Below are 13,794 nucleotides of genomic sequence, written 5' to 3' on the forward strand. Positions count from 1 at the left end.
CAGTGTCCCATGGATTCCTTCTCTTTGGAGTGGCCTTGTAACCAAACAGGTATTAGTTGATTACTCCTCCCAGCTTTGTGCCACTACTTTACCAGTAGATGTTACAGGCAGGTTAAGGTTACCATTGCCAAAGGGTTTGTAGCTGGGTTGATGCTTTGTTTTCTCCTCTGACAGGATATAGAGTACCTTTAGTACCATGAGCACTAGGAGTAGGGATGAGGGCTCTGGTTAGGACCAGCTCAACCTCTCAGGTAGAGTAAGGTGTAGGTGCCATCTTCAACAGTTGAGCCTACCGTTCGGTTGTTCCGTTTTTGGGGAACAACCAGAAACCTTGGCAGTGTCTTGGGTTTGATGATGTTCTTGGGTCGGTCCCCTTTGGTCAACAACTCAGTGTAGACCTTCCTCATCCTGGAACTGGAGGATTCATTTAGTGACAAGATGTTTGTTCAGTTGGGACTTTGTTATTCCTTGAGCCTGGTTTTGTTTCTGACTTTGGCCCTATTACTAAGGATGTTTGGAGAACTTAGACTAATCAGTCAAAGTGGTGCCTTTTTTTTCTCAGTTTATTGTGGGGAATCATTACAGCATGTTGAAGTGTTGAACCCTAACAAGTCATTTAACGTCTCTGAATTAACTTGAATGCCGCCCATTCAGAGAGCTATGTGAGTTTTTCTTTGAGTGTCTAGCTTTAGAAAGTAAGTCTAGACAGCCCTAACCCTAACCCTAACCCTGGTTTGCTATGCCTGGTGCTGAACTTTGTGGATCAGATAGTGAGAGTTGAACTAGCAAGAAATTTACTTGAAAAATTATCAGACCAACCCTGATCTTGAGTTTAAATAGTGAGGATTTGGGGAAAGCTATTAAACAGCTTGTCGATTCACTCTGCGTGTGTGGAAAAGCATTACACTGCAGGGCAGCACTACTAAAGGTTGTGCAGACCTTCCCTGGCACAACAGCATAAGCAGGGTCCAGAGCAGCCACGTGTGGTTGGCTCACACCCAGAGCTAGACTGAGAGATGGGGGATATTTCCTGTTTGCATCTGTTTAAAGGAATTGTACAAATCAGTTTATACTGTGTAGATGATGATGATTATAATGTTCTTTTAAAGGTGTTAGGACTTGAGAAAGGAAGTGTACAAGTTCTTAAAAGAATACAAGTTTCTTTTAAGATGCTACAAACAGTATTTTGTAATAAGTTTTTAAAGAACAATTATTTTTGTAGTGCTGGGAAGGGAGCTTTGTGAAACTTAGACCTGATTAAATCTTGATTTCATATCATGAACCAGAATTTCCCTAGAGGTTGCAACTTTGGCTTTTCCTTTTTAGTGAAATGAGAAGTTCTAACTGTTACTTGCAGTTTGTTAACTAACAAGTAAAAATGGTACTACACATTGAGCCCACCACTTACTTTTGACAGTTTTGTTTTGAACTGTAATCCATTGCAATTGTTGTGTTCCTTTCACTATAGGACTTTGGAGCAAATGTCCAAACAAGCGTTCCACTCTGGCGTTTATGACAGCAATCCTTTCACATAATTTCTGTTTTCTTTGGTCCTGGGTGTATTTTATTGAGGATAAATTTAGTATTTTTTTAAATGGTTTATGACACTGTCACTTTCATTCTTACCACAAGAATTATAAATGTGGATTTAAAAAATTCCTGTAAACACTTTTTAAATAAGATATGGCCACACTCAGAACTTGTGAGAAGGCATCTGCTTTTGGCTCTTTGAAATACTAAAGATGAGGCCCTCGTGTGCATTGGATTGCAGTAAAGGAGAATGCCTTGTTTTTAGGGTCCCGATGAAGAAGCTGTTGTGGATCTTGGCAAAACTAGCTCAACCGTGAACACCAAGTTTGAAAAAGAAGAATTAGAGAGTAAGTTCATTTAAAATAGTTTCTTACGTTTAGCAGGGAAATGACCACGTGATGCTTGTCAGTGTTTTCTTAGGTTTTACTTACTGCTTCTGGAAATGTCGTTTACTTCGAAGACCGTTGAGTACTTTTCTAGTGCAGTGCAATGAATAATGGAGCGGCAGATGTTCATCTCTATGACCAGACTATTTCCTCTCTTGAAGTATTGGCATAGGTAGATTTCAGAAAGCCCTTCCCACCTCAGTGACAGTCACCATTACTTGTGAAAAAAAAAAGGTAATGATTTAAAAATGTATTCCTTTCCCATGGGTTTGGTAACCTGGCTGGGGTACCAGATTTCAAGCCACAGATGTCACTATTTGTCATCAGTGGCTCATTTCATTGGTGCTGCAGTAACCACCACTTAGAATTATGCAGCAAATGAGTTATTTATCCTCCCTAAATGAGCAGAAATCCTATTAAATAATTTCCTTTCTTCCTTTGGTTTTAGAAATAGTTATAGAGTATCAGCATTCACAATACAGAGCATTTCTGTGTGTACCTTACATGGGCTTATCTGATGTTAAGAATATTAAATCATACCATTTGTGAAAATACAAAAGCTAACACTGGAAAACTAGAAACGGGTTTGCTTAGTTTCCTCAGCTACACCTTTTGCTTGGGATTGACTGGTTTTCTACTGATGGCCTTTTCTGTTCCGAGTACCCCAGGTTTCCAGTTTGAGACATGTGGCACCTTACTCTTGAGTTGCTCTGTCTCCTTAGGCTCCTGTAATCGGGGTGGGTTTCTCTTTCTGACCTGGTGGTCATCACACTGACAGTGGAGGGGCAGTGGGTTATACTTTGTACAGTGGTCCACAGTTTGCAGATTGGATGAAGTGTGTACCGCAGCAAGGACCCATGCAACGTGGCTGTAAACATTGTATCTTATTATTTGATGAGCTAATGTGAAGCATTTGGCTAAATTCGTGTTCATGGAAAAGTTTGCATAGACACATTAAGGACTTTTTATGTTCAAATTTTCTAGTCCTATATCAGGCACGTATTCTGTTGCTTTTAAGAAAGAGATGGAGTCCTTTGCATTTTATTCTCAATTTTTTGCCTCTGTGTCCTGGCTGCTGGGCTTATATCTGCATGAGCCAACATACCTGGATAAAAATGACTTAAAAGTCCAAGAGTAGCACATTAATATAACAGAGGATACCAAAGGCAAAAGCAGAAGAAACAGTTAAGACTGTCTTCAGATTCTTGAGGCCTTTGAAACAATGAAAAAATGGTAAATATTTACTTCAATGGTAGTGTATTTTGATACATAAGGTACTTAATAACCCTTAAAACATATACACTGGTTGGGGATTTGGCTCAGTGGTAGAGCGCTTGCCTAGGAAGCGCAAGGTCCTGGGTTCGGTCACCAGCCCCGGAAAAAACATATACACTAAGGATGTCTACTAACTTGAATTGGTCCTGAATGTAGGTAGAATAAATGTGGATAGGTGTGTTTATGAATATATACTTAAACACTTAAGTATTTTTGTTTATATTTTTGTAAGTACATAGTTTTTTCTTGTTTTTGTTTTGTTTGCCTGCTTCCTATCTCTTTAAAGCCCTGGTTAATCATGAACTCTCATTCTTCCTGCCTTAACTTCCTGAGTTTTGGAATTATAGGTATATATGTCACCAATCCCTTTTTAGGTAAAATTAATTTATCCTATATTGTATGATATATGTAGTTTCTCTTGATTGAGTTTAGATGACAACTGATGCTTACACGAGTAATCCATGTGGCTAGTTTCATTAAACTACTTAGTAAATGAGTTCACATGTTGTGACACTTTTATAAAATCAATAATCAAAGACAGCCATTGTTGATGTTCTGACTTTGAGCTTACATGAATTCTCTGCTTCTAGAATAAAGCGTGATGTGCTTTCTTGAATGTCATACTTTCACTTTGGTTAAACTAGTAACATATTTTAAAAACTTGAAATAGGTCATCGAGCTGTATATGTTGGTGTTCATGTACCGTTTAGTAAAGAGAGTCGTCGGCGTCATAGGCATCGAGGGCACAAACATCACCACCGGAGAAGAAAAGACAAAGACTCAGATAAAGAAGATGGACGGGAGTCTCCTTCTTATGGTAGGAAGAAATTGCCCTCTACTGATGGCTTAAAGTTTTTTCCAAGAAATTCCATCTTTTTATTTGAAAATTTCACTATTTTTTTCTTTATAGCTGAGTAATAGTCTGTCACATAGCACAGGTGTTTCATATTTTCCTTACACATGACAGATGTCACCTGTTGATAGACATCTGGGTTCATTTTCATTTCTTAGTTATTGTGATTAGAGTAGCAATAAACATAGATGGGCAAGGATTTCTCTAGCAGGGTCTAGAATCCTTTGGGTATATGCCCGAGTGGTATTGATAGATTATTTGGTATTTTTTATTTTTATTTCTTGAGAAACATACAGTGACTTTCAAAGTGACTGCCATCTGTTGCAGTAAGAATTAATAAGGAACATTTTCTATCAGTTCTCAGGAGCTGGATCTGCTCACTCTGACTGATACTCTACCATGCAAGCCGCCCTCTCCTGGCTGTCTCCCTTTTAGGTGCCCTCTCAGTGAGGTCCCCTAGGCAGCAGTTACCACGCCTGCACACACACACACACACACACACACACACACACACCCCTCATTCTGAAGGCCCTGTGCGTTCTCACTCCACTCAGGCAACAGAACCGGATCCGCACGCTCCAACTGCCTCTCAGCCATTTCTCTCACACACTGTCCTCTTTAGCCCAGTAAGATCAAAGTCCCAGAAACTTGTAATTTAGCAATCAGAGTTACATGTTAAATTCTCAACCCACAATTCATCCACACAGTAAATTCACTGCCAATTGATGAAGATATAAACCGCCCACCTAGACAAGATAAGTCAATCTAGTTCACCTAAATCTGAGCCGTCTCCTGCGTAGACTCCATCGTGATCCCCCTCCCCCCTCCTCCCCCCTCCTTGATCACTCTTGCTCCCCCTCCCTCCCTCCTAGACTTTTCCCTGCCGACCTTTCCTTCTCATCCAGTGATAGGCTATGCCTTATCCTGGACCCTGCTGCATAATGACACCATCCTACAGCAGTCATTTTCATTTTCATCAGCAGTATGTGACAGTTCCCCTAGACCAAAATCTGTGTGTGTGTGAGTGTGTCTGTGTGTGTGTGTGGGGGGGGTGAGAGAGAGAGAGAGTGAGAGAGAGAGAGAGAGAGAGAGAGAGAGAGAGAGAGGGAGAAACAAGACAGAAGAGAGAGTGTTTTATAACTTTATCACTTAACGAGCAGTTGGTTGTTATCCACACTGATTTGTCTGTAGATTTTTTTGAATGTAGTTACAGGAACGTAGGTTACCAAAGCATAAAGCTTGTTTGGAGAGTTCTCATCCTTATGTCTTTTGAACAAATTACACCAGGTAGCTATGTTGGGCCTGGTGTTCGATCTGCAAAGCCCTTGTCCTTTATGGCAAACGTCTGTACTTGTGTGCCTGCAGGCAGGCTTCCTGAAGCCCACTCTATTGAAGCACTTATGTATTCTTGTCAGTGCACACATTGGTGTTATATTCGAGGGTCATTGTTGGCAGAATGACCCTTTGTTTTCTTCCCGCCCTTTTTTGCAGGAGCCAGTCTTCCTGGCCTTAGTAGGAAAGCACATTCATGCTTTTGTAGATTTTTAAAATTTATTTTATGTATACTAATACACCGTAGCTGTCTTCAGACACACCAGATCCCATTACAGATGGTTGTGAGCCACCATGTAGTTGCTGGGAATTGAACTCAGGACCTCGGTGCTCTTAACTGCTGAGCCTTCTCTCCAGCCCAAGATTGGTCTTGAACTTCATATTGTCCTGCTTTTACTTCCTGGGTGGTTGAATTATAGAACTATTATTTTTCAAAATCTGTCCAACTGGAGAACAATTAAGTAGCGGCCTAAGGTGAGTTAAAACTAATGTATAACTGCAGCTTGCTCAGAGAATGAGTATACCCTAAGTCTTCACGCAAAGAAACCTTGAATAATGTAGAAATCAATCCACGACATATACATTATGTTGCTAGACTATGTGCGATGACTAGCAGCTCTGGAATTATAAACCCGTGCCATCATCAGTTGGCTCTTATGTGGGTTCAGGGAATCAAACTCACGTCCCCATGCTTGAGCAGCTAGTTCTCTATCAGTGGGTCATCTCCATAGCCCATGAGTGTGTGGGAGTCAGTGATACTATATTCTAATTAAAGAGACTAAGGGAAACGGGGAAACATATTAAGCTGAGAAAAAATGAACAAAGACGAGAAAATGGTAACATGGCTCAGTAAAGCAAACTTGCTGCTCCATCAGAGGACGTGTGTTAAGTTCCCAGCATCCACCTCAGGCAACACACACTACCTGAAAATCTAGCTACAAGGGATCCAACACCCTTTTTTGGCCCCTGTAGTGTAGGCTCTGTACATGTATACAAACCCCACACAGTCACGCATACATAGTTAAAAATACATCACTGGGCATGCATATCTTACGATACAGAGGCAAGTGGGTCTCTGTGACTTTGTGTCCTTATCGGTCTCTGCTTTATTGCTCTGAGGCTCAGCTCTCAGGAGTAGTCCATCTCTTTATTAGTGCTGGGGTTACAGGCACGCATGGCCGTACCTGGGCTTTTATGTGGGTCCTGGGAATTTGAACTGAGGTCCTCAATCTTGCAGAGCAAGTACTCTTATGGCTAAACTTTCTGCAGTCCCTGTGTTTATGTTTTGAGTTTGCCACACGCATCTACAAAGCTCATGCTTAAGGACTGTGCATTGTGTTTAACAACACATAATCTCATAATACTTTGTGTAAGTTTACAGTTTTGGGCCACATTCAAAGCTGTCCTTGGCCAAATGTTTTAAGTGTCTCAGAAAAAGGCTCAAGTATCCTGTCTTAATACCTTTATACAGCACTGTCCTGCAGCGTCTAACCTCTCTGTGTGTGTGTGTGTGTGTCTCTCTCTCTCTCTCTCTGTGTCTCTCTCTCTCTCTCTCTCTCTCTCTCTCTCTCCTCTCTCTCTCTCTCTCTCTCTCTCTCTCTCTCTCTCTCTCTCTGTGTCTCTCTCTCTCTCTGTGTCTGTCTATGTTATACACATCACACATGGGTTACAATGAAAGAAAAAAGTCTACAGATGTAGGGCTGAGAGGTAGGTCATCAAAACAGTGGGCACAACTGTGGGACTGATTGAATTCTCTGGTCACAATAGAAAACCAATCTTTTCTTACTAGTAGCAATGAATACTCAGAAATGGAAGTTAAAAATACACCTACAATGGCTCTAAAAAAAATTTCTTTAATAATAAAGCCATTAAAAATCATGCAAGTCCCAAGGGTAGAGCAGTTGGTCATAGTAATATTGCTTGGGCCTTTGGGCATTCATTCAATACAAAACCTGTGGCAACTGTCATTTTCTGGAGTCGGCCATTTGTCTTCACATCGTTCACTAACTGTCCTCTTCAAGTACTGTTTGTCGCATCCATAGGGGCCTGGAGGATTGTTTACTTAAGGGCTCAATTTTAGTGAAAACTCATTTCTCATGTACAGCAGGGTGGATTTTGTTTTTAATTGAAAGTGTTAAGGTCTTTTACTGTTTAATGGGCTAGTGTCTTTTTTGCAGTTATGTTTCTTACAATGATCGTGACTTCATAAACCCCAGCTGACAGTTGTATTTCTCTAAAACACGAGGAAAGCTGGTTTGTACATATTGGTAGCTTGAAGTTTCACTATGCATATTTTGGATTTTGGAAGCAAGGCCTGGTTGGTCCAGGACTTATCCTGCAGACCAGGCTGGCCTAGAGCTTGAAGTTACTTTCTTACCTCAGCACCCTAGGAGTAGAATCGTACATGTGAGCCACCATACCCCCACCAAAATCTGTTTTACGTGACAGAAGTTCAGTTTCAAACTGTACCCAGGATGTGTGTCCTGTTTTGTTAAGACACGCCATCGCAGAGGGTGCAGTTCATCCTTGGGACTGAAGATGATGATGAGGAGCACATTCCCCACGACCTCTTCACAGAGATGGATGAGCTCTGCTACAGAGATGGGGAAGAGTACGAGTGGAAAGAGACAGCCAGGTAACACTGCTCCTCTGTTTCATGACTGAAATTCAAGACACAGTTGGTGACTTGCTTGTTTACTTACATATTTACTGAGCTAGGATCTTGTTTTATAATCCTGGCTGATCTGGAACTCATGTAGCCCAGGCTGGCCGGAAACTTGCACTGGTCTTCCTGGTTCTCCCTATTTAGTGCTGGGCTTGTAAGGACAAGTCACTTGCTACTTGTTAATGCCTGGTCTTTTTTTTTTTTGCTTTCAATTTACGTCCTTGAATCTTCTCATTTAATATGTTAGAAGAGGGGTTACAATAGTGATATTCAGGTTGCTTTAAACAAATTTGAAGTTACTATCTTACATAAAGATATGAAATGATGTACTTTTGTTTTATGGCCTTATTTTTTTTAAGTATCAATTTTGTTTATCACACAAAGGGTCAAATTGTGATGACTTGTTTACATTTTGTTAAATCTTAGGCTTCTCTTGTGTTGCAGATATCAGGTTTTAATGGCTACAAACAGTATAAACCATTGGCCCAATTTGTGGAAATGTATTTGAAGCACTATTTTGTTCTGGTAGTGATTTGTTTTTTTTTCCCTTGTTTTTCTTTTTAAAAATCAAGTTTATGTTGATGGCATTAAAATAAACAAATGAACTGCCCATGACTTTTTAGTTTCTCTGTATTATTTACTTAGGTGGCTGAAGTTCGAAGAGGATGTTGAAGATGGTGGCGACCGATGGAGTAAACCCTATGTGGCCACTCTGTCTCTGCACAGTCTCTTTGAGCTGCGGAGTTGTATCCTCAATGGAACAGTCATGCTGGATATGAGAGCAAGCACTCTGGATGAGATAGCAGGTTATGCTATAAACTGATTTTTTTTTAACATTTAATATAATTAAATAAAATTAGATGTTATTTAGGCTCAGGCTTAAGCTCATTTTCCCCCTTCCCCCAAAAAAGGGACAGGTTAAGGTCACTCTTGACTTACTGGCCTGAAACATTGATTTTATGTGGGAAGCATGGTGATTAAGTTGGGAAAGGAGTGATTCTGATGTGTACTTTGGGAATATTCCTGGGTTACTCTGCAATGGGATGGTAATAGAAGCAAGAAGTCCAGCTATTTCTTTGGAGTTGTGTGAGGTAGTAAGGCTGGCATTAAATACAGTGGTGGGAACAAACAGGAGACTTGAAGGGTTCTAAGGAGTTAGAGTTGGGAAAGTGGAAGAAGAGTTGTGATCCTTTAATGACTTTTGTCTACAGTGGCTCAGTACAACATCATGTTTGCTGTAAACCAAATCCTATGTAGTCAGTGCAGATTGCTCCCACAGAAAAACAGCAGATTGAGTCTTTTGGTTTATTAAGAAACCCAAAAACTTAACTGTAATGTGTGAGCTATAAATCATTTGAATTTTATATGTTAGATTTGACTGTGTTAGGGATCTTTGAATTGTCACATCCCATTTGTGTATGAATGACTGAAAAATTGAGTTAGAATTTTAAGGAATATTAAGTATAGACAGATGAGTCCCTGCTTCGTTTTATAGTTGTCACAATTAGAACTTTATTTTATTTCTAAAAAGGAATGTTGTTACTTAGTTTTTGAAATGTTCATACCTGTGGTGGATCAGAGGACCAGTGCTCACATAGCAGCCCACGGCTGTAACTCCAGTTCCGGGGGATATGGCACGCCCTTCAAATTTCTGCAGACTCATGCAATCACAGGGTGCACATCCATATATGCCCAGGAGTAGGCGTGTGTACGTAAAATAAATACATTACTTTTAAACCTTTGTATGTATTTATACAGTGCATTGAGGATAGTGTCCTGACCATATTGGTTCCCAGAAGGGCATGGGCATCAGGCCTCTCGTTCTCCCACTCCTTTTATTCCCTGACAGAGTTTACTGTGTCAGGGATTTAGTCCTCATTGGTTCTGTGCTTCCGGCAGAGTGAGAGCTATCACTGCTGTCACTTCAATGCCCTGCTCCTAGCACAACAGACATTTGCAGATCTTTAGAAGCCTGGGCCATTGAATATTTAGCTAAGTAGAATTTACTATTTCTGTTTCATTTTTTAGTTAGAATTTGCTATGACTATATAGGAAAGCAGCCTCTTTAAAATACATTACTTAGTAAAATAAGAGTCTCATTTATTATTTCTTGTTAGATGGATAATGTTCGTATTCAGCTTTATGCATAAGCTTTCATAGTGTTCATATAGAAAAAATAACTGATTTTTTTTTTTCATTGACTAGATATGGTGTTAGACAACATGATAGCGTCTGGCCAGCTAGATGACTCCATAAGGGAGAATGTTCGAGAAGCTCTTCTGAAGAGACATCATCATCAAAATGAGAAAAGGTTTACGAGTCGGATTCCCCTCGTTCGATCCTTTGCAGATATAGGCAAGAAACATTCTGATCCTCACTTGCTTGAAAGGAATGGTGAGATCAGTTGTGGTGTCCAGTTTTGCTAACACTTCTCTAATGGCATTCCAGTATGTTACAGTTAATATGTGTTGCAAGAAAAGTGGTATTTCCACACTGTTATTGTTTTTAATCCAAAATTATCATTTCTTAAGTGTTACTTTTGTTTTTGTTTCTTTGAGACAGACTCATTATCTGACATGGGCTGGCCTGAAACTGTGTATCTTATGTTGGCCTTGAATTTGAGTTTACTTCCTTGGTCTCCTAGTTGCTAGAATTATAGGCTCCTACAAACAAGACCAGTGTGAGAAAGAAAGCCCCTGGATGAGAAGAAAGCATTCACTGTCACTAAAATGACATACAATTTTCTTAAGTAATCTATTAATACAATTTCTATCCCTTACCCTAAATCACATTTACTTTTTTTTTTAATTTTGATTTGAGGTTTCTTGTGCAGTTATTTAAAAGGCATAAACTATGATCTGTAATTTTAATGTTTTTAATTCTAAATACTGAGTTTGAACTTTATGCCTGTATCAGATTTTTTTCTTGAAGATTTTTTTCCTCCTTAATATGCTAAAAGTACTAATCATAAACAAGTGTTTTAAGAAGTGGTTTCAGATATTTATGTGCTTTGTGGAAGGTTTTCGTGGTAGGCCTGTCTTATACAAATGCTATTTTTCAGTCCATTGACAATGGGTCAAACCCAGCGGTTAGACTCAGTTCTGCCTTCCCCTTGGAGGAAGATAGCAGGTTATGTAGGACTAGGAGATAGTGTTTTTGATTTTTAAACTTTACTTTTACATTGTTTGTGTCTATGTTCTGCCTGCAAATATGTATGTGTGCATGGGAATGAGAAATTGGAAGAGGGCCTTGAATCCCCTGGAACTGGAGCTAAGGATGGTTGTCAGTTACCACATAGGTGCTGGAGACGAACCCAGTTCCGTTGGAAGAGCGACGAGTCTTAACTGATGAGCCACCTCTCCATTCCTTCTGCACTTTAGCCAGTCAGCTGTCTGTTTCTTAGAACTGGTCCACATTGAGCATTTGCCTTGCTTTATTTTTTTCTAAAGTAGGAATCAGGCAGTCTGGTTCTCACTTGGCTCTTAAAATGGAACTGGGATAATAAAACCTAGAAAGTCCAGATGCAGATGCTTCTGAGGGTCCTTACTGCTTCTAACTGCTGTCATTACAGCAAACCAAGTGGGACCTGGGACACAGTAGCTTTCTCCTCTTTTTGTCCCTGAATGGCTGTTAAATAGTTGTCTAAGTTATCAGCCATATACGTAAGGCCTTAACATGTCAGGGGTTGGCGTCAGCCATTGTTTGTAGCTCAATGTAAGATATTTAATTTTGTCATTAAAGAGTCTTAATTTTTTAAAAATTATGACATGGTACATTTAAGTAAACCTATGATGTAGGTTTAATTTAGAAAGAAGTTATACATGGGATAGTTCTGGTTTCCTTCTTTTATTGCGTTCTTCATTTACCTTCATTTACTTATCTGCTGAAGTGCCTTCATTTACCTGAAGGACTCTAATAAACTTTTATTCCTTTATGCAGTCTTTTCTCTTTATTCTCTCTGTAGTTTAATTTTTTTCATCATAACACAATAATTGTTTCTGAATGCAGTGTTATGTTAATTTCATTGCATTATAATTATAATGTAATCACCTTTTTTTGCATGTATCTTAAAAACTAAATATTAGTTATTTATGTATTAACAGTTGTCTCCATTAACTTATTTTAGTTACCAAACAAATGATGGGTTTATTACACTTATCTTTATTATTTTTGACTCTTCTGACCGTGTAGCTTTGATTATGTAGGTTCAAGAGATTGTTTCATTTCTTATGCAGCTACTATTTGATTTTAAAAAGCTACAGGAGAAAGAGTGATTCTCTTTTATGCCACACTTGCAAGTAGTACCAGGTATTTTAAGTATAAACATTCCTATGCTTTGGAAATAAATTCAGACTTATTTCTTATTGCTCTTGCTAAATGTTTTTAGTTAGCTAACTCCTCGATTGTGTATACTTGTGTATAGCTGGATGTACTATGGTAGAAGCAAGATGGTGTGCTTTGGAATACTGACTTAAAACTTGGTGTCCTAATTCTCTGTCTCTCTCACTTTTGTTTACAAAAAAGACAGAGCCTCACTGTGTAATCCGGGCTGACTTGAAATTTGTTTTATAAAATTAGCCTTGAACTAAGAGTTTCACCACAACTGGCTATAATTCTCTTAAAAATAATTCCTATGATTTGTTGTTCATTTTTAAACTTTACTTAAGAGCACTGGCCAGTCCCTGTCACAGACAATACCAGTTTTAAGTTATTTACTAGGTAATGCTAATGTAGGCTCTTTGAGAGAGAATGATCTATAGATATTGGGACAACTTAAGAAGAATATGTTTTAAAATACCCATTCAGCCAGGGAAGTGATTACAGTTTAACAGCTTTTCAGTGATGTTACAAGTAACCATCTGACTGATCTGCTAACCTCACAGAGGAATTTGAAGCTTGTAATGTGTGGTTTGAGTTTTGTGTTCTCTGTTGCTTGATGCAATGAGCATCCTTTTTTACTTATGTTTTATCTTAGGGGAGGGCCTGTCAGCCTCCCGTCATTCTTTGCGAACAGGTCTGTCTGCCTCCAACCTTTCCTTGAGAGGAGAATCGCCTTTATCCCTTCTTCTCAGTCATCTTCTTCCTTCTTCAAGAGCTGGCACCCCTGCAGGCTCAAGGTGGACCACCCCAGTACCCACCCCCCAGAACAGTCCTCCTTCCAGCCCCAGCTTAAGTCGCCTGCCCTCCAGACGTTCCCAACAGACTCAGCCGCAGGCCCCAGAAGTGCTGGTGTCACCTGACAGGGATGACATTCCCAGAGTAGTAATTCATCCGCCTGAGGAAGACATAGAAGCACTGAAAGGCCAAGAGCAGAAGAATGAGGAAAATACTGACTTCACTCCAGGCAACTGTCCAGAGTCCTCCACGTGTGGTGCTTTCTGCCTCTGGGTCACTTGCACTGAGAATGCCTGTCAGCACATAGCTTGAGCAGCATATGTAGAGAATGCTTATGATTGACTTCTGCATGTTTTGTTCTTTACAGTATTACAGAAAAGGATACATTTATTAAACTTAGGTTGTAAAAATACTACACAGAAAATCAAGCCCTTATATATTTTTTCCCATTGGAATTTTAGAGGTCATGATATTTGAGTGCTTTAGGAACCATTTTTTGATATGAACTTAGAAGCGTGACTTTTCTTGTGCACTTGTAAGGTGAAGAAGCACATAATGGTAATGAAGAAGTCCTTTTCATTTGTTTGATGCTTTTCTTTAAAGAGTAGAACATCTTTACCTTCCTAATATGCCATGTT

The 13,794-nt window shown here is 39.5% G+C and overlaps 1 protein-coding gene across 1 annotated transcript in view; it reads left to right on the top strand.

Annotated features, from left to right (window-relative positions):
- The window catches only part of Slc4a7 (solute carrier family 4 member 7), a 79,377-nt gene that overhangs the window by 20,501 nt on the left and 45,082 nt on the right, over positions 1-13,794 (top strand). Inside the window, exons 2-7 of the mRNA XM_032918164.1 lie at positions 1,796-1,877; positions 3,862-4,008; positions 7,873-8,011; positions 8,687-8,847; positions 10,247-10,435; positions 13,017-13,385. Coding sequence (XP_032774055.1) covers positions 1,796-1,877; positions 3,862-4,008; positions 7,873-8,011; positions 8,687-8,847; positions 10,247-10,435; positions 13,017-13,385 — 1,087 coding nt within the window. The remainder of the gene's footprint in view (positions 1-1,795; positions 1,878-3,861; positions 4,009-7,872; positions 8,012-8,686; positions 8,848-10,246; positions 10,436-13,016; positions 13,386-13,794) is intronic.

This window comes from Rattus rattus, chromosome 12, assembly GCF_011064425.1.
Source record: "Rattus rattus isolate New Zealand chromosome 12, Rrattus_CSIRO_v1, whole genome shotgun sequence".
Classification (NCBI taxonomy): Eukaryota; Metazoa; Chordata; class Mammalia; order Rodentia; family Muridae; genus Rattus; species Rattus rattus.